This window comes from Zosterops lateralis (genome assembly GCF_965231275.1).
Source record: "Zosterops lateralis genome assembly, chromosome: 19".
Classification (NCBI taxonomy): Eukaryota; Metazoa; Chordata; class Aves; order Passeriformes; family Zosteropidae; genus Zosterops; species Zosterops lateralis.
In genome coordinates, this window is record NC_139779.1 from 5309484 (window position 1) to 5329555 (window position 20072).

At 43.1% G+C, this 20072-nt stretch overlaps 1 protein-coding gene across 1 annotated transcript; it reads left to right on the forward strand.

Moving 5' to 3' along the window:
- Positions 1 to 2611: 2611 nt before the first annotated feature.
- Positions 2612 to 19665, forward strand: NCBP3 (nuclear cap binding subunit 3; the record flags this gene model as incomplete). Its single annotated transcript, XM_083875147.1, has 13 exons — positions 2612 to 2764; positions 4359 to 4424; positions 5162 to 5267; positions 6155 to 6280; positions 8249 to 8377; positions 10603 to 10676; positions 11545 to 11653; positions 12373 to 12472; positions 12782 to 12888; positions 13923 to 14208; positions 14915 to 15072; positions 16274 to 16438; positions 16943 to 19665. 13 exons carry the CDS (start codon positions 2612 to 2614, stop codon positions 17176 to 17178), a joined length of 1815 nt encoding a protein of 604 aa, XP_083731273.1. The 3' UTR covers positions 17179 to 19665.
- Positions 19666 to 20072: the final 407 nt, after the last annotated feature.

Here is a 20072-nt window from a genome sequence, read left to right on the forward strand (position 1 = left end):
TTCTGCCCAAACCTGCTTCCTACAAATTTCAAAACAATTAACATTTTAAGAGTCCAGGTGATCTCTCACAGGCAGAGGGATTGCAGAGAGGAATGTGAAAGAAAAACAAAGCTCTGGGACACAGTCTCAGAACAATAAAACCAAATCAGCTTGAAATGCTGAAGATTTCAATGTTAGTTACAAGATCCGGAAAGGAACTACAAAATATTGTGAAAACATTCTATTCATCCACCTGGCAGTAAAAAGCCCCACTGGTAACCCAGGTTTGCTTTCCCTCTCCCGATTTTATTGTCCCTACCAGTTTGCCAGAGATTGTTTTTTCCTAAGAAGATCTAAAATCTTGGCAATGTGTCTAAAGCCACAGTCAATCAGTAGAAAGCTTCTTGCTGAGTGCAATGAGTGAATTTTGAAAAGGTGCCAAGTATGGAGAGCTGTAGTACAGCAATGTTCTGCCCGAGGTGACATCCAAGGGATGTTAAAACAAAATCAGGAAACACCTGGGTTAGCCCGAGGTTCATCTGGTGACAGCAGTGCAAGGTGACCTGGTGTCACATAATCCTGTCCCAACTGCTCCTTGAAGGCTTTGGCTGGTCTAGATCACATGGCAATACTGTGTTCTACTTGGAAAACTAAAACTAAAACTAAAGAATCTCTTGGTTTCTTTTCCCTGTGACCTGAAGAAACAGAATTTCTTCCACAGATTTTTTTCCTCTTGCAATTAGTTGAGGGTCAGCTGCTTGCAGGAGGTGTCTGTGTCCTGTTTACTCCTTTTCTTCATCTCATGTGGCCTGGAATCTGGCTTCACACCTGGCTTGGAAGTGTCACCTGTGTCAGAAGTTCCTGCCAGCTGCTGCTGTGGGATGTCCGTGCCAAATGTAGCACTTTTGGTGAACAGTGATGTGAGCCATTGTGTAACAAGCTCTGCCTGAAGACTTGAGAATAAATAATCTTGGAATGGGTAGAATGATCTCTTGATCCCGCTGGATTTTGTGTAAGGGGAGGAGCCTTTATGCTGCCAGCTGGGAAATGTCTTTGTGACAAAGTCTAAATTTGAATTTTCCTGGGAAGTACCACCAGTTCAGAAGGAAAGTGATGTGTCACAGTGGATGGACTGGAGGAGGTTTATTTGTAACGTGTGCAGAAATGAGGGGTGGAACAGCCCAAGCTGGAGGGAAGGGTCCTGCAGATGGAGAAGTAACAGGAATTCTTAGTGGTGTGATGGTAACAGACAACGACAATGGGATGTGGCTGTGTAGCCTGGCAGTTGTCTGAAATAATGATGCCAAGGCAGGAGCAGCTCCTCAGCTAGAACAGGGCTCTGGGCTGCTGTGTGTGAGGGAATGGAGCTGGTTAGTGTAATTAAGGGAATGAACAACTTCTCTCATGGACACTGGTGAAAGAAAGCATGTGGTTTATTTAGGCCAAGAGGAGCCAAGGCTGCTCTCCTGGAACAACCTCAACACCTTGGGACAAGGGGGAAAATTGAGCCTCAGAACACAACACTGTAAGTTCAGACAGTTTTAAGCCCCCCCCTGGTTTTGGAAGTACTTAAGTTCTGTGTTTGTCCGCTCTCCATGTACCTTTCCCCGGGGGTGCGTTGGGCTTAGTTAGGGGGTGCACCGGGCTTGGGGCCCACTGGGTCTCAGGGTGCGCTGGCTTAGGGGAGTGCACCAGGCTTGAGGGGTGCGCTGGGCTCGGGGGGTGCACCGGGCTCGGGGTTTGCTGGGTTCAGGGGGTGCACTGAGCTCAGGGCCCGCTGAGCTTGGGGGTTGCGCTGGGCTCGGGGCCCGCTGAACTCGGGGGTTCGCTGGGCTCAGGGAGTGCACTGGGCTCGGGGTGCGCCGGGCTCAGGGGGTGAGCTGAGCTCGGGGCTGAGCTGGGCTCAGGGGGTCCGCTGGGCTCGGGGCTCACTGGGTCTCAGGGGTGCGCCGGGCTCAGGGGTTGCTGGGCTCAGGGGGTGCGCCGGGGTCAGGGGGCCCGCTGGGTCTCGGGGGGTTCGCTGCGCTCGAGGGTTGCACCGGGCTCAGGGGTGTGCTGAGCTCAGGGGGTGCACCGGGCTCGGGGCCCACTGGGTCTCGGGGTGCGCTGAACTCGGGGTTCGCTGGGCTCGGGAGGTGCGCAGGGCTCGGGGGTGGGCTGGGCTCAGGGATGTGCTGAGCTCGGGGCCCGCTGGGCTTGGGGGGTGCGCTGGGCTCGGGGCCCGCTGAACTCGGGGCCCGCTGGGCTTGGGGGGTGCGCTGAGCTTGGGGTGCACCGGGCTCGGGGCCCGCTGGGGCTCGGGGTGCGCTGGCTTAGGGGGGGTGCGCCGGGCTCGAGGGTGTGCTGAGCTCAGGGGGTGTGCTGGGCTCGGAGGTGCACCGGGCTCGGGGGTGCACCGGGCTCAGGAGGCCCGCTGGGTCTCGGGGGTGTGCTGAGCTCAGGGGGTGGGCTGGGCTCGGGGCCCGCAGCCTCTCGGGCTGCCCCCAGCCCCGCGGGGCTGCGGGCGGCGCTGGGGCCGCTGCGCTCCGCCCGCCCGGCGCTCCTGGCCGCTCTCCGCGCTCGGAGCCGCCCCGCCGCTCTGGGCCGCGCCGCGCTCGTCTCGCTGGCCGCGCTGGGCGGGCCTGGCGGAGCCATGGCGGCCGTGCGGGGCCTGCGGATCTCGGTGAAGGCGGAGGCGACCGCGGCCACGGCGGAGCCGCGCGGCCCCGAGCCCGAGCCCATGGAGGTGGAGGAGGGAGAGCTGGAGACCATCCCTGTGAGGCGCTCGCTGCGGGAGCTCATCCCGGTGAGGGCCCAGAGGGCGAGCAGGGGCTGGGTCGGGGGGTTGGGGGTGTCTGAGAGCTCTGTTGGGGCTTTTGGGGAGATTCTTGGGAAAAGCGGGGATGTGGGAGCGGGGATGTGAGGGGGGGACTCGGGGGCGAGGCCTGAGGGAGCGGGCGGGATGTGGCTGGGGAGGAATGGGATAAAGGAGGCGGCGGAGGACAGGATTTGGGGTGCCCTGCTGTGGGTGGGAGAGTGTCCAGGGACTGTTTGATGCCGGGAGCACAGGGAATACCTGGAGAGGGAACGGGCTGACCCGGGACAGCAGGGCTGGGGCTGTGGGCTCTGATGAGCGGGGCTCCAGCGTTTCCTTCCCCATGTTTTTCTTCCCTCGTTCACGCTCGCTGGTTGTTTCTATACAAGTTTGACTAGGATTAGCTTTAACAACTGAAAATAGGTCACAGCTCTAAAATCCTAAGTAGTCTTTCCCTCTCAAAACTTGGGTGAGAATTGTTTTGGAAGCTAATCTTTAATTAGCTGGTCTGCAAAACGTGCTTGTGCTTCTCCCCAACATGTGGCCTGAGAGACAGACAGACAGACAGACAGACAGACAGACAGACAGACAGACAGCGCCGTGCTGCACCTCCTCGTGCTCCGGGACTCAACCTCCGACAGCCGGCCTTTTCAGCCTTAAAAATCATGTTTATTTTGCTTTTCTTCTCCTAGTAACTCTGACCGTTTGGCAGCGTTAGAGGAACTCTGGTGCTGTTACTAAGAAAAGCGGTTGGATTTTGTGCGTTCTAAACTGAGACCAACCTCCTTCTAGAAATGGTCTTTTAGCCAAAATAATTATTGCAGCACAAGTGTAAAGAACGCGTTTATTCCTAAAGAAAGCAAGAGGTGTTCTTCCAGCTCCAGATTTCTGCCAGTTGAGGGTGTCAGAATGAGGAGGTGCCATTTTCTGGATGCAGACAATGGAGGGCACAGAACAGGGTCACTGACCCAGGGCCCGTGGGGTTTAGTCCCTCTCTGAATTCAGCAGTCCTCATTGATGGACAGGAAACTTGTCATTTTTCCCCCCTCATTCTCCATTTTTACCCTCTCTCAGTATCCAAACAGTAGTGTTTCACCTTGGTATTTGGCATTTGGGGTTGAAATAATGATAGAAATAAAAAGTTACTGGTTTCACTGTGGCTGTGTCTTGGTGTTCTCGCTTTCTGAGATTAAAAGCTGCAAACTGATGTTTCGGTAGTCAGGTATCACTGTTAAATCTGCTCATGTTTTACAAGGAAGTTTTACCCAAACCCAAAAATGTAGAAGTCTTACTTGGGAAAGATGTTTGATGGCTTTCCCTGTATTGCTGAGAGAGTAATAGCTTGGCAGCAGCTGACATAGAAACTAAATTCTGTAGAAGGAAAGAATACAGTGAAGAAAGTTTAGTTCAGTTCATGTGGTTTTACTTTCACTTTCATCAGGGTGCCTCTCTGTCCAGAAATGTAGCTTGGATCAAGGAGAAGAGTATCTGTTTCTTGTAGAAATATTTGTTCCTCTTTTCAGTGTAACAAGTGTGTTGCTTTCAGTGCTCATTGAGATGTCATCACCATTCTGCTTTGTTTCAGGACACCAGTAGGAGATATGAAAACAAAGCTGGAAGTTTCATCACTGGAATAGATGTAACCTCCAAGGTAACTTTTGTGCTATGGCTCTTCAACATTTTGTCATTTTTGCCACTGGAGGGGTGGAACCATTTCATTTCTTTCTTCTCCAACTTGCACTAAGGCTTAGCCTGGTGTTCAGACAGCTGGCATGAATCAGAATGTGTGTTCCAAAGATCCAGAAACCTGTAGTGTTTCCTAATAAAATTTGGAGAACAAGGAGCTTCTCAGCCAGTTGCTAAAATTGCACAAGTTCCAGGCAGGCTGTTGCTCATGAGCTACATAAGAGGAGCCTGAGTTGCCAGTCTAAAAAGATCTCTGGAGCCAGCTCTCCAGTGCTAAATTCATGCTCAGAGAAACAAATTTGCATATTGTATATATTTAAAAAAACAGGGAAAAAACTCTAAATCTTCAAAGATGAATTTTTTTCCTGTGGTAAAAAGGCTTATTTTAAAAGAGAGATTTTATTTAATATTTGTTAGTAAGGACTAGATAATGTTCCTGTTCAATGATGGAGTCTGTGTTGTCCAAGACACCTTGTTTTCCATGCATCCTGTTTCCCACTGCTGGACCTACACAAAAACTGTTCTGTGGCACAGAAATATTTTGGTGAACTTCTGCTACATTCTGAAACCTACAGCTCTCTCCAGAATTAATAAAATCATTAATACAAATTATTGCCGTCTGGTAGATTTTAAGTGTCCTCAGTGCAGTTTGTTGAGGGTGCTGCTGATTCCTGTTTGAGTGCCTTGTTTTGCATTTTGCAGGAAGCAATTGAGAAGAAGGAGCAAAGAGCCAAACGTTTCCACTTTCGGGCTGAGGTGAATCTGGCCCAGAGGAACGTGGCCCTGGACCGGGACATGATGAAGAAAGGTACAAGTTCATCCAGCAGTCGGGAAAAAAGATCCCTTTAGTTACTTCCTCTCAGTGTCCTGACTTGATTTATGCTGCAATATTTTCTGCATTCCCAGAGGTTTTGCCAGATCATTGCCAGAAGGAATCACTTGGGGATTTTTCCACCTTTTTATTTGCACATCATTGTTTTTTAAGCTACATGACACTTGCCATTTCACTCCTTGTTTCACCAACCCCAGCACAAAGACAGCATTTTTTGTGTGCCTTATTCACTAGTGTTACATGCCCAAGATTCACCCTCTGGATCAGTGCTGCTTTAAGAATCTTTTGTAAAAACCCTGGAGCACTGTGTGGGTACACGTGGAGGACTCTGTGTCCTGTGCACGGGGAGATCAGACTCTGTGCTGTACACACAGTGAAGCTGCACTGATGGCAAGCTGGAATAGAAGCCAGGAGATGTGTGCACAACAGATTGGTGCTTTTGGCACCCAGTTAGTTCTCAAGGCTTTTTTTTTTTCCAGCTGGCAGCTTGGACCTGCTAAGCTGTGGCCTGGAACAGCTCCCCATCAGGTGATACAAGTGGAAGTGCTTTGTGCAGAGCCTTGTTTTGTTCTGCCTCTTTAGTGCTTAATGATAGCACTTTGGCAGTGTTCTAAGAGGAAAAAAAATGTTTTTCAAGCTGTTTGGTTGCTGTGCAGTCTCTGTATCTACCAGTGCTTGTAACTTCTTTTAATTCTGGATTTATTGAAGTTTTGCATTGTGGAAGAATTAATTAAGTTATGACCTATGTCATGCTTCAATTAGTTCCTCTTTAGTTTAAATAAAGTATTCGCTTTATAAACTCATATGGTACTAATCTGAAAGCTTGGAATAAGTACCAGTTTTGTGTCTTTTCCTCTCTATAGCAATTCCTAAAGTAAGACTGGACACAATTTACATTTGTGGAGTGGATGAGATGAGTACCCAGGACATCTTTGCCTATTTCAAAGAGTATCCTCCTGCTCATATTGAGTGGCTGGATGACACTTCATGTAAGTAAGCAGACTATTTGTAACCCTTACTCTTTTTTTAAGCCTGGTCACAGCTGTATCTCTAAGGGGAAAAATAAAAAGGTCTAAAATTATGTGCTGCTTCCATCTTGATATAATTTATACATCTGAGAGAGGGTGATTGAACTGTGCAGTTGGGCAGGTTGGGATGGTTTTGTGTGGAGGAGGAGATTTGTTGCCATATTTGTGTAGTGCATGCTCCAGGAGAAATGGGTGGGTGGAAGGAGGTGGCAGCTGGGTGTGATTTCCATAGGTTGGAAAAGGAATGTGGGTACACATGGTAAGGGCTGTTTTGGGGAGTGAGATCAGCAAGATCAAAGCTGGGGGGAGACTTGTGCTTTCCTCACTGACACTGGAGGCTGTTGGAGAGTTTTTTGCTACAGCTGAGTGCTGGATTATGGAACAGGAATACTGGGAGATTGTCATGTGGCTACAAACCTTGTGCCTGAAATAATAGAAGAAGAAATAAGAGCCAGGGCAGGTTTTCCAGATAGCTGGAAACTTATTAACAAGCATGGCTAAAAGCTGAGAATCAGTAGCTTCATTCTCTGGAGTGACCCTGAAGAAATTCTGTTCCAGTGCAAGACAAAATAGATGGTGTTCTGCAAAACACTGGTGACCTTGAAGTCACTGTATGTGACAGCTTGAAGTACTGCACAAGCTGATAGAAAATGTGAAACCCAATGAGCCCTGGGTGGATAATTACAGTACAGAGCTGCTGGATGGACCTGTGCTGATGCATGAGCTTGGAAATGGACAGCTTGACTCCATCTCAGGCTTCATTTCTAAAATGATGTGTTTTCTTAAATGCTACATTAGTGAATTAATGTGAAAATTAAGGGTTCAGTGTTGTAACAATACCCAGTTATAGTTTTACACATCTTTTTTAATGGGGAATTTTCATGCTGTGTCTGAGCTATACTCTGTGAAAATATCAAGAAAAAGCTTTTTCTTTTCAGGATAGATTTGTATAATGGAAAAAACTTCGGTGTTCCCATCTGAATTATATCTTATGGTGACTTAGTGCAAAGGTGGATTTAGTGTTCTGTGTTTCAAACTGATGAACATGAAATGGTGAAGCTTTTGGAAATTTGGAGATGGGAACATGAGGCGGACTGAGAAAAAAAGTACATTTATTAACCAATCATTGAAGTTAATATTGGGGTGTTCTTCACCTTGCAGTTCTTGGCTGAGTAATTTAAGAGAGATTCTCTTATTTTGGGTCACTGTACAGTTTTCTTAATATCTGAATCCACTCTGCTTAACAGCAGAACAGAGACATTTGTTGCTGTATTTGTACCAAGTGCAGAAAGCTTTTGTTCAAATCCTGTTTCTAAGCAGTTTTAGCTCTTTCAATTTCAGCATCTATGAAATACTTTTAATTTGGCCTAGTAAGTTATATTTTAGTACCATCTGCTGACACTTAAGGCACATCCTGAATGATATTGTGAACCTGTGTACTCTAGAATCTGTGCAAAGTGCCTGAGCAGTCCCCTATTTCCCCCTATTTTCCTGCTTTTCAGAAAAGATTAACAGAATTCTGCAGTAAAGTCCAAGGTTCTGTTAAGTTGCCAAAGGGGAAAAAGATCCAGGCTTCATTCCTGCTCCCTGCTGCTCCCTTTATCACATTTGTGTGGGAACACATGGATCCACTGACCCCGATCCAGTGCCCTGATTTGCTGTTTTCAGGAAGTCTCTCAAATCTATGGTTGTGCATTTCAGTGATTTTTGGGGTTTTGAACAGCTCTGGTGTTTTGTAATAAGCTGAAAATTGCGTGTCCTCCAGCTTATCACGTGTGTTAAAGAATATGACTTTCACTGCAAGAGACCTGATGGCTTTTCTGTCATTTCTGACTTTTTGGTCATTAATTTCCTTCCAGCAAGGCAGGAGAGATGTGACTGCTCGATGACACCAACTGCACTTGGGTTTTGTGTTTCTGTTTCTCCCAGGTAATGTGGTCTGGCTTGATGAAGTGACAGCAACACGGGCTCTAATAAATATGAGCTCCCTGCCTGATCAGGAGAAAACAAAGAGCAGAGAAAACAATAAGGAGAAGACAGCTGAAAAAACCAAGAAAGGTAGCTTGAGATATGCAAATAACAGCCATCATCTCATTAAATCAATGAAACTTTAAACTTGTGCTGGGGTATTGCATAACCTAAATTACTGAAGGAGCTTCTATCATATAGTTGCAGGTAAATGTATTCTGCCACTTTAAAAAAGGCTTTCATCTTGGAAACCTTTTGAAGAAGCTGCTTCTTAAAAGGTGGGTTGGAGCTAGACCAAAAGCAGTAATTCAGTCGATACTAAACGTGTTAGATGAGGGTGATACTGAGAGCTGGTATTTATAGTGGGACATGTGCACAGAAATAGCTCTCTGTGATGTGCCTACAAAGGCAGGCAAAGCAAAAAAGCAGGTGTGAGAAAATGGCCTATTTTTTGAAATACCACAGCTAATTCCCCTTTTTGATGCACCACCAGCCTTCAAGTGTATCCCTCGCAGCAGCGTGACAGTGCATCACTTCACCAGGGTGTGTATCAGCTCTAAATTTGGCTGTTAACCTTTTGAGAAAGAAGTTATTAAAAGGTTGGTTATAAAAGAGCAGAGCAGCAAAAGTACATCTCAGTGTCGTGATCAGTCTGGTACCTGACTGCCTTGGTTGTAAATTTATTTTCCTTTTATGTGGGGAAGGTCAAAAGCAGCATTTTGCTACCTGAGGGCAGTTTTGCTCTTAGGCTGCTGTGAGTGCTGTGGTTGAAGATGCTCTATCACAGGATACAGAGAAAAAAAATCTTATATTTATTAAATTTTTCATAGATTTTGCTTAAAAATGCTGTCTGTGACCTAAATGCAAGTAGCCAATCTCTCTGTTAGATACCTGCAGTGCTTCCAAAAGCCTTTCTGGGAAATTTGGTGTTTAAGGCTTTGTTAAACATGGATTCTTCAAATTCACCCCCTTTTCCTGCTCCTTTTCTTCACAAAGCAGTGGCTCCTCAACCATCCACATGTCTTTAATTTTGGCCAAATGTTGCTAAAGCTTCAAGTAAGACTTGTTGTGAAATTTTTGGAGATTAGGGACATTGCTCAAATGGAGCATAAACATATATATTTAATCCTGCTTGCTGTGAATTGCATATTATATATTATCATTACACTCTATCTGAAAACAAGAACTGTCATCTGAAATTGCTCCTGTTCCTCTGGAAAAGTGGCATATTAGAGAAAGTACAGACTGTTCAATTACATCTGAAGGTGTGAGATCCATACAGATACCCTGGAGTCATCTGGCTTGGTTACATTCCTTTTTTTAGATAGGAATTTTAGGGTTAGGGCTGTTTAGACATTTAGGGAAGCAAAAGATTGGTCTGTGCTATGAGAAAGTTGTAATTTGTGAGGGAGTAAAAGGCATGAATACTCTCCCTGATGGAATTTAATTATTCTGGTTTGAATTTGGGTAATTTGTTTACTTAAATTCTCTCTTTGGTTTCAGTTTGGTTAATTATGCTTTATTATTTTCACTCAGGAATATTTCTGAACAGCTGCCACTCTCTATTTTAAGTTTTTAAGTCTATTGTTGGATGAGATTTAAGATAAGGAACTCTGAAATATAAAGTAGAAGGGTTTTTTTAAGCTTATGAGGTATTTTGAGATCTTTGCAAGTTATATTGCTATATCACAACTCATAGCTGTCCATAGTCTTTACTTCTGTACAATATTTTATTTCTTGGGGACTTTGGAGAAAAAAATCAGCATGAATTTTCTTACACTGAGCTAAAAAATCAAAGCAGATCACAATTTTAGCAATTCTGGAAGCATGCACTTCTTTTTTTAGTTATTTCAGAGCAAAATTAAGTCACAAAGGTTGTTTTTTACTGCTCTCTCTAAGCTTTTGATTAATAACCTGTCTTACACTGTTAATATTGGGTATTTTTAGGCATTTGTAAAGGAGGTGGAAGGAAAGGCTTTTATGTGCCTTTAGTGCCTTGGCCTTGCTGATCTCTGATTTTGAACACACTAAATCCTGACAGGCAGTGCACTTTCATTTGCTTTCAGAGAATTAAATTAATGATGCACATGTGCTGCTGCAGGCACAGGGCTCTGAATTTCACTGTGCTCCACTTTTCCATAGGCATTCACTGCTTTGATTATTCCTTAGGCTGCTCAGGAGAAGGGAAAACACCTTCAGGCTGATCTCAGACAATGTAGGTAATCATAAATCAAATGAGGCTGACACACTAAAATGGAGCTTGGTTTTGTTTTTTTTTCTTTTTTTCTTTTCTTTTCCCCAATTATTTTCCTTAGAAAAACAGGAGGAAAGCTCTGATGATGAGACAGAAGAAGGCGAGGTTGAGGATGACAATCCCAGTGACGTGGAGGTCAGTACAACAGGGGAAGTGGAAACTCTGCTATGGAAGTTTTGCTCTGGGTGCTGTGAAGTTTTCACAGCATTTTAGGTCTCCATTTGCAATTCACAATTTAATTATCAAAATAAATTAGGTGGGGAGTGAGAGAGAGTGCAGGTGGTGATAATCCCAGTGTAAAGTGCTTTGTGAAAATAGATTTTGGAGAGTTTAAGAGTGAGCCTGGCTTCTCTTTTCTGCTGAGAGGAGGCAATGAAAGAACAATAATGGAAGGCAGTGACCTTTTCAGCAGGGAAAGTGCTTAGAGCCCAATGGGATTTAGGCTGCCCATGGATCTGTGGGAATCAGCACACACAGTGATGTCCTGGCAGCAATTTAATCTTCACTGGCTGCGGGTATAATAGGTGTGATTAGGATTTCCTGTAGGAATGGCTCAGTGAACACTCTACATCATGGAAATCTGAATTTGAGTTTCTATAAAGCAGCTATAAATGAAAAAGAAAGGTTTTTAATCATTGTGTGAGGGCATGAGAACCTGTTAATAAAATCACTTAGATATAAAACAGGGAAAATGTTTTTCAGTGTCCCAGTTGTGCTATTAATTTTCTGCATTTCAGTCAGTGATACGGAGTCATTTGACAATTACTGGATTTAATAACCTGAGTTAATGTTATGGGGCAAGAGAAGGATGTATTTTAAATTTCCAGGGCAATTTACATTAAAAATTAACATCAGCTTGTCAAGAAAAAAAAAAAAAAAAGCAGAATTCATTTGGAAAGTGACTTTCTTCATGATCACTTGATTGCTTCTCTGTAAGCACCCCATTTTTGTTCAACAGTCATTTGATTTTTTTGAGTCCAAAATACCTTTTTTGCCCCCAAAGTTGGATGCCCTCTCCCAGGTAGAAGAGGATTCTCTCCTGCGTAACGACCTTCGCCCTGCCAATAAACTGGCTAAAGGAAACAAGCTGTTCATGAGATTTGCTACTAAAGGTAAATGACCACCTTGACAAGCACCCTGAATTCATTGCTGCTTGTAGTTTTATTTGTTGGCTAATTCATGACTCAAAATGCCTACTTCTTATTTAAAAGTGGAGGGTTTTTTGCTTATTGTTAGGTGTTAAGATTTTTGCCATAAATCTGCATTTTCTTGTGTCAATCATATCCAGTTCAAGTTGTATGAAAATTATTGTTCCTTAGTCTCAGGGCATTCTTCCCAATTCCATGGGATAGGTTTTGTGATGCCTTTTTCCAGAAGTAAATTCCATGTTTTATAAATACGGATATAATTTGAGATGGAGATAATTTGGATTAGTAAAAATTATTTCTAAATACTCACTTTATTTATGAATAAAATGAAAATCCATATAATTTCTGGACCGTGCAGGAAGTGGCACATTCATTAAGAAAAGAAAGGTGATGAGGAAGGTGAGTGGAAACTCCAGTAATGACAGGGGGGTGGAATGCCCTGTTAAGCTGATCTGTAGAAACCCAGTCTCCCTGGAATTAAATTTCTAGACACAAATAAAGCCGTGGTGGTAGGAGAAATTCCAGCAGTATAAGCAAAATTGAATCCTTCAAGGAGGAGGGTGAAGTAATTCTGAAGGCACAATCAGTCTCACTCTCTGTCTTTGGATTGTTATTTGTTTTTATGCTATTGTGTAAATTATACTCTTAAGAGGGAAAAAATCTATAATTTATGTTTTTTGCAGATGACAAAAAGGAGCTGGGAGCTGCAAGGAGAAGCCAGTATTACATGAAATATGGCAATCCAAATTATGGAGGCATGAAAGGAATTCTTAGCAATTCTTGGTGAGTGTTGGACACAAGAATTGGAACATTGCAGTTAATTGGACAAGCTAATCTAAAACCGTTTAAATTTGTAGATTTTCTATTTAGTTAATGTAGATGCTTCAGTGTAGAAAAACATTTTTGCAATGTGAGTGTGAATTACAAGGAGAGAATTCTCTCATGAAAATAAAGTTTATATTCAAACTGTTCAGACCAGCTCTGACATAAATCTGTCTGCTGTTAAAGTAGGTGATAATTGCATATCCTTCATCCTAAAGGATGAGCCCTAACTCCTGTGACAGGGATGTCATCCTCTGTCTGGTTTTTCAGGAAGAGGAGGTACCATTCCCGCAGGATCCACCGGGATGTGATCAAGAAAAGGACATTGATTGGGGACGATGTGGGCTTGACTCCTCCCTACAAACATCGGCACTCAGGTACTGGGGGCACTGGGACAGCCCTCGGGGACACTGGGACAGCCCTCGGGGACACTGGGACATGGAGGGCTGGAGCAGTGCCTCACCAATCCCACAGGATGTGTGGAAGTTGTCTTAAAAAAATAAATCTGAATCCCGTTTTAAGAGTTTACAGGAAATTCCTGAGGCAGAAGCTTCGTTCTGCTCGTAGCTGCTGCTTTTTATGTGACATTGTTTCCTTTTACAAATTTAGGGCATGGGGACTGTGGCATCACAGGCCAAAAGAAGGGGTGAATGACTTCTTCAGCCTTCTTGGCAATTTGTCATACTTGCTAAGTCAATTCTCCAGTCTATAAAAAGCAATCTCTAAATGTAGAACAATAGAGATGAGAAAATTCTCTCAATTAGGCTTGAATATCTTCATCTGTTGCCTAAGGTAGAAAAATAATGGGTGTAAAAACCTGACATGAGACAAGTACAGCGTGATTGGCCTGTTAAAAATACAACCATGGATGTGTCAAATCTTGTGGGAGATTTTCCATGTTGGTCATGTAGTGCTGTCTGAAGAGATGTCTGAGTGCTGGTGATGACTAAATTGAAGCTGTTTCTATTTAAATCAGTGTCTGTGATGAATTCCTAATAATGACACCTGTGTTCTTTTTGGCATTGCTGCTTGCAGGACTTGAAAGGATTTTTGCAGAGCCAGCAGCTGGCACATTAAGCCCTGTAAGATCCTGGGAATTGTGCTTAGCTCAGGAAGGAAGAACTTCACCTTCTACAAGAGGCAGTTGTACTTTAATTACTCTGTCCAGCTTTGTGCTTGGCCAGGCCTCTGAGGGAGTGAACAACAGGGACATTTTGTCCTGTGACAGTTTAATTCCACTTATTGATTCTACTTAAAGTATTTGGCAAAATATTCTCTCTTTTTAAGAAGACAGAACTAAAAGAACTACAGACTCACCTACAAGAGATCATTAATTGCAGCGAGGTGATTTTCCTTTTGGTTTGGTTTTCAAGTGCTTCCAGTTGACAGGAATGAGTTTGCTTTGCTGCAGGCTTGGTAAACGTTCCTGAAGAGCCCATTGAGGAGGAAGAAGAGGAGGAGGAGGATCAGGACATGGATGAGGATGACAGGGTGGTGGTGGAGTACCGGGATGAGCTGCAGGCTTTCAGGCAGTCGCGGGAGCGCAGCGCCGCCAGGAGATCCAGCGCCAGCGCCTCCGACTCGGATGAGATGGACTATGACCTGGAACTGAAAATGATCTCCACCCCCTCGCCCAAAAAAAGCATGAAGATGACCATGTATGCAGATGAGGTGGAGTCACAGCTGAAGAATATCAGGTAAAAGTTTCTTAGTCTTTAAAAGTAGCAGTGAAGAGGCGTTTCTGGGTTTTAGTGACTTGTCTTCAAGCTTTGACAGCTCTGACTTGAAACTGTTTTTCAGTTCTTAATATAATTTTGTAGTAGATAGTCTAACAAGAAATACAGAAACTAGGCTTTTAATAGAATTAACTTTTTTTAAATACAGCTGCTTCTGCAGACCTCTCCATTCTTTCTTATTAATAACAATGAAACTTGAAGTAGAATCAAGAGAAATTTATGCAAACAACCACAATTAACAGGGAAAAAGGACTCCTCTTTCTGTTTTGTCTTTGACCCTTGCTCTGTATCTCAGAAAGAAAAATAACCTTCAATTGTTGATGATAAAAAGAAATTAATGTTCATTATGGTCTTACTAACCAAAGTTGTATATATTGTAGATGAATAGAATAATTTTAATACGTGTCCTTTCAGTAGGATGGTTATATTCATTATAATGTCAACAATTTTGAGGCTGCCTTGAAACGGATACTGAGGTATTCATGGAATTATTGTTACATTTAGGATTCTGGCTTGAACAGCTTCTAAGCATTGTTTTTATTTCTTCTCAGCAAAGAAATCCTGACATTATTATTTTCTGTGATGTAATTTTCCATATAAAAAGACTTAAGAATTATGCTAGATTGAATTTTTATTTAGAGGACATCAAATCTATGATTTTTTTCAGAAATTCCATGCGAGCAGATAGCATAGCTACCAGCAACATCAAAAACAGGATTGGCAGCAAAGGATCCCTGGAGAAAGTTGCAGATGTGAGGCTCCTGTTGGAAGAGAAACGTCAGAATAACTCTGGGCCAAGGCAGCCAAACAGCTCTGTCAAATCAGGTAATTTTGTATTTTATCACTCATTGCTGGGCAGAATTGTCACTAAAATACACTTATTTCACACCTGTGCTCCACTGCAGATAAACCCTGCACTCACAGTTTGTCCTCACTAAGAGATTGAGTTGGGAATCACTTTGGGGAAAAAATCAAGTACACTTTAGTGAAAGCTTTTTTAGTGATGTTGATTTCCATCCATTTTCTTTGCCTGTGCCAATTTCCCCCCACTTTGTCCTTTTTGATTTGCTCCCTCCTTGAGGCAGCGATTCTCTGCAGCTGAGAAACAGCACACAGGGAAGGTCATGCACAAAATCAAATGTGAAACACTGCACTTAAAAATACACATAAATCCACATAAAAATGTGTATTACATGAAGATGGGTATTTTTGCATTTGGCAGGATTTATTTCTGAGCTTAAATAACTTATTTCTTTGACATTTTACCTGCTTCTGACATATGTAATACTATCTGACTGATAAGTGAAAAGTATCTTTTTGTATCAATGAAATGTCAAAATTACATTTGTATATGTTACCCCTCCTGCCCATTTTGGGCCTCAGACAAGTTCACACATGGTCCTAAAATTCCCTTTGCCTATTTTTGTATGGACCCCCTGAACAATTGGGAACATCCAGCTAAGCCAGGCGAACTTCAGAATACAAAATTCACATCAAGGATTAAGTATTAATATCTTTAGTATTCGTTTTATTTTATTGTGCCAAATACCAAGCAGTGCTAGAATTCTAAATCAAGGTATCTGCTACCTGAAAAGAATTGTTGAAGGCAGACCAGTTTTCCTGGAATTTTACCTCCTGGTGGATATTTACACACTCTGCTGCTACATCAGAAAAGCAGCAGGCCATGGGATAACTTAGGTTTTTATCTTTTGGACAGAGCACAACTTGAAAACATGAGATGTCAAAGTTATGGCCAAAACTGAAACAAAATCTGGCTAAATTGTATTGCAGAAATCTGAGTATGAATGACTTAAATGAAAAGACTAAAGAAAAGATAAAAACAGAGAATCTGTCTAGTTTCAACAGTGAATGATCATAAACTGAGCTGGCAGAAGTAGAAGAAATGCAATATGATATATAGATATATAGATATGTGGGTGGGGGGGGCGTTGTTTGGGGTTTTGGTTTGGTTTGTTTTTTGGGGGTTTTTTTTTTTGGTAATTTTTGTCACTGAAAATATCCCCAGATGTGAGGCAGAGACTGGGAAAAAGGCCACACTCCCCAGAAATCAAAGCTCCAAGCAGTACCTGTGCTCCTCGTCGAGAACCAATCTCAGATGTGCACAGCAGGCTGGGAATCCCCAAACAAGATGTAAAAGGACTCTACTCTGACACCAGAGAGAAGAAATCAGGTTAGTTCTGTGCAGAAAATGCTCTGCTGCAGTTCCTTTGGTTTTGGAGTCTAAGAGAAATTCTAGCAGAAAGCCATGAAGGGGTGAAGTTGAACAAAATTCAGGATAAATTAGCAAATGGTTGTTCAGAGCATTGAAATCTAAGTACATGTAGGGAAGAACTGGGGGGTTTTGAGAGCAAGATTTTTGTGGAAGTGTGCTGAAGATCTAGGACTGCTTTCAAACTGTGGGCAGCAAAACAAGTGTCAGGAGTGCAGGGGCACTTCAGGTGTGAAATAAACATCCTCTGCAAATGGGGAACAGTGAACAAGGCTGCCCTCAGCCTCCTGCAGCTTAATTTCAATTACTCTTCAAAGCATAATCAGTTCCATGCCCAGTATTAAGGTGGGAGGAGTATGAAGGGTTTGAAGAGTTGCAGTGAGTTTAAGGATTGGTTCTTTGACTTCTTCCTCTCAGTCCTGTCTGTTTTGGGTTTTTTTTAATGTTTGTTTTTCATCTGCTTAGGTAATTTATGGACCAGATTGGGGTCTGCTCCGAAGACACAGGAAAAGACTCCAGAGAAAGCTGAAAACTCTGTGGCATCTCCAGAGGAAGATGACTCTGAGCTGCAGAGGGTTTGGGGTGCTCTCATTAAGGAAAAAGAACAATCCAGGCAAAAAAAGAGTCGCTTGGATCATTTACCCTCCCTACAAATCGAGATCAGCCGGGAAAGCAGCTCTGGCTCAGACTCTGAATCATGACTGGCTCCACAGCCTCGCCCTCCAGGTGGTGACTCTGGCAGGATCCCCTCTGCCCAAGAGCTGGACACTGGCAAAGACTCTGCAGTGAAGGTTCCAGAAGTGTCTCTGTTCCTTTTCTACAACAAGAGAGGCATAAACCACTTGAAACCTAAAGCAAAGACGTTTGTCTGGAGTCTGTGGCTGGCCCTGTGCTCTGTAGGGCATTGTCATCTCTGTTTATGACAGCAAACCTGTAGTGAATTGTAGCAAAACATTTTCTCCCCCGAGCTTTGAACTTAAAAGATGATGCAGAAATGCTCTGTATTTTTAAGGAGACCTTTTCTGTTGTTGATATTTTCATCATGGAGGCTTTTAACAAAATGTTTTACACTCTTCATCCAAAGAACAGGGCATTTCATTATTCAGATCATTGCCTTGCCCTTCTGGCTCTTACCAGCACCTTTCCTTTCCTCTTGAAGTAATAACAATAAAGCTTCCTGGGTGGGCAGCCAGCAAGGATAAAGCATGAAGGGATTAATTATCACATTCCCTTTCTCCAACACACTGAATGTAAACCCAAGTTACACATTTTTAATACATTTAAATTCCATGTAGTTATCCCAGTGGCACCACCAGAATCCAAGGAATCCTGCTCATTTATTTGGGTGATGCCACATTCTGGTGTAGCAGGGATTGAACTGTTCAGGACTGCCAAGTTGGATGTTTGACAATTGTCTAAAACCCTGAGAGTTTGATGGGTTTTTTTGCTGTTGTTCCATGAGGGGACATTATATTTCTTTCATTCCACCTGGATTATGTCCTGAAGCAATCCAACAGCTGGAAAGCATTTTTATATTTGTGAGAATCTTGCTGTTGGCCACGGTGAAAACTCTAGTGGTGTTCTCTATCTATATAGAAGTGAAAGGGAAAAGGAAAACTTTAGGATCACTGTCTCCTATCAATATTTTGGATGTTCTTCCTGTATAGTACATGTGGATGTGGACATGGGTGATTGTTCCATTCAGCTTTTTTACCTGCACATTTTCACCCCTCCCTGGGTAGGACAAGGGTTTGATCAGTGTGCAACTGCTATTTTTTTTTTTTTTCCCATGTTGCCAGTAATTCTGAGTGAGGAATAATGCAGCACGTCACATTCAGGTAAACAACACATAGCAAAACCATTTTAATAGTCTGAAATCTGTTGGCATTGTTCCTGTTCCTTGGTTCTGTCAGTCCAAAATACCTGTGAACTTCTCTTCCCATTTCTGCTTTTTAACAAGCAAATTTTTCCTTTTTTTTTTTTTTTCCCTGTTTTTGTACTAAGTTGAAGTAGGTTTGAGGTTTCAGCAAGGAATCTGCAAAATGAGCTTTTTTTTATGCTTTATGATGTGTGAGGATAGCAGCATGTAAAATGGAAGGTCAAATGGCAGGCACAGTGACTGGAGGGGCAATCTGGGGGCTGGCCAGGCTTCAAGCCTTACCCTTTCCTTGTTTTGTGACACTCATCCTTGATTTTATATTTAATTATTGAATATATAAATGTCTCATAAAAGTACTGTTGAGAGAAACGCCTGCAATGTCTGATCACTGTAATAACCCATTTGAAATGTGTGCTTTCACCGATATCCTCTCCCCAAGCTTCCCCAGAGCATCACACCCACCTCTCCAGATCCTGATAAAATTTATTTAACCCATGCCTTTTTGCCAGTAAAAAACCCTTTGTGTTGTGTCACTGCTTTGAATCCACTGGGACCTTTCCTTTTCCTGAATCAACCACACAAGCTCCTGGATTATTGGGAAGTCTTGTGTGGTGTTTCCATGTCAATATTCCTAATTTAACCCTGCTGAAGGATAAACTAATGGGAATAGAGGATGATCTTTTTATCTGATCTAAAAAATGTGTGAAATCAAGCCCAGGCCTGTGTTTCAGGAAGAGGCACCTTTAGCTCTCCTGCTGCTTTCCAGGTTGACAGAAATACACCTTAAAATTTCCCCCTCGCTGGTCAGGACTGTGGCTTTATTGCTCTGGGAGGGGGTTATGTGTGATACCGAGCCCACAGGAGCTGAGCTGCAAGAAAAATTGAGGTTTATTGTTGGTAGAGAGGGTTTTATATTTGAGTGTGCCTGGTTTTGCTTTTTTATGATGTACAGAGAAGCCTTGAAGTGTGCTGGTATCAGGAATTCTTTCCAGCTTTGGGCTTCCTCAGTTACCTGAGCAAGAAGTGCTGGGATTTGGGAATTAAAAATGAACTTGGAATTCAAAGTCAATGGTTTTTCCTTAACATTTTAACTTCCATATATTTGATTGAGAGATTGCAAAGAGAATTTTGTTCCAAGTCCCCTTCTCTTTGTGTACAGCTGTGCACTCCTTAGCTATTATATTCTTGATTTTTTTACTGACCTCCCAGCTATTATCCCCTACAAGAATTTGATGCAGAAATTTATGTTTGATAGAGAGACAGAACGTGTGTATTTCACTGTGTTTATGTTGAAAATTGCAAAAAAGAAGGAGAATGTTTGCTTTGGGTCTTGCTGGAGAATCTGTGCCTCAGAGGAATAAACTGAATTTTAGGTGATTTGTTACAGCACCACACTAGTCCTTCTTGTAGGAAGTTTTAGAAAAGTGGATTTTAGATAAATAGTCCTTCAGGCTGACTGAACAGGTGGCGTTGAGGGTGAAGTTTTGAAGCAAAGCTGGCTTTGTGTTTCTTTTTAAAACCATGGCTGATTCACTTACCAGGGAAAAGGAAACCAAAACACCCCTATTTTCAGCTCAAGATGACACAACGTGAAAAGAACGGAACTTTTATTTAAAAACAGCTGTTCTGTTCTAAATAAAAGTGGCCTGAAATCACTCCGACCTCTCCGGTTCTCCTGCAGAACGCAGAACGCAGGGCAGGACCGGCGCTCCTTGG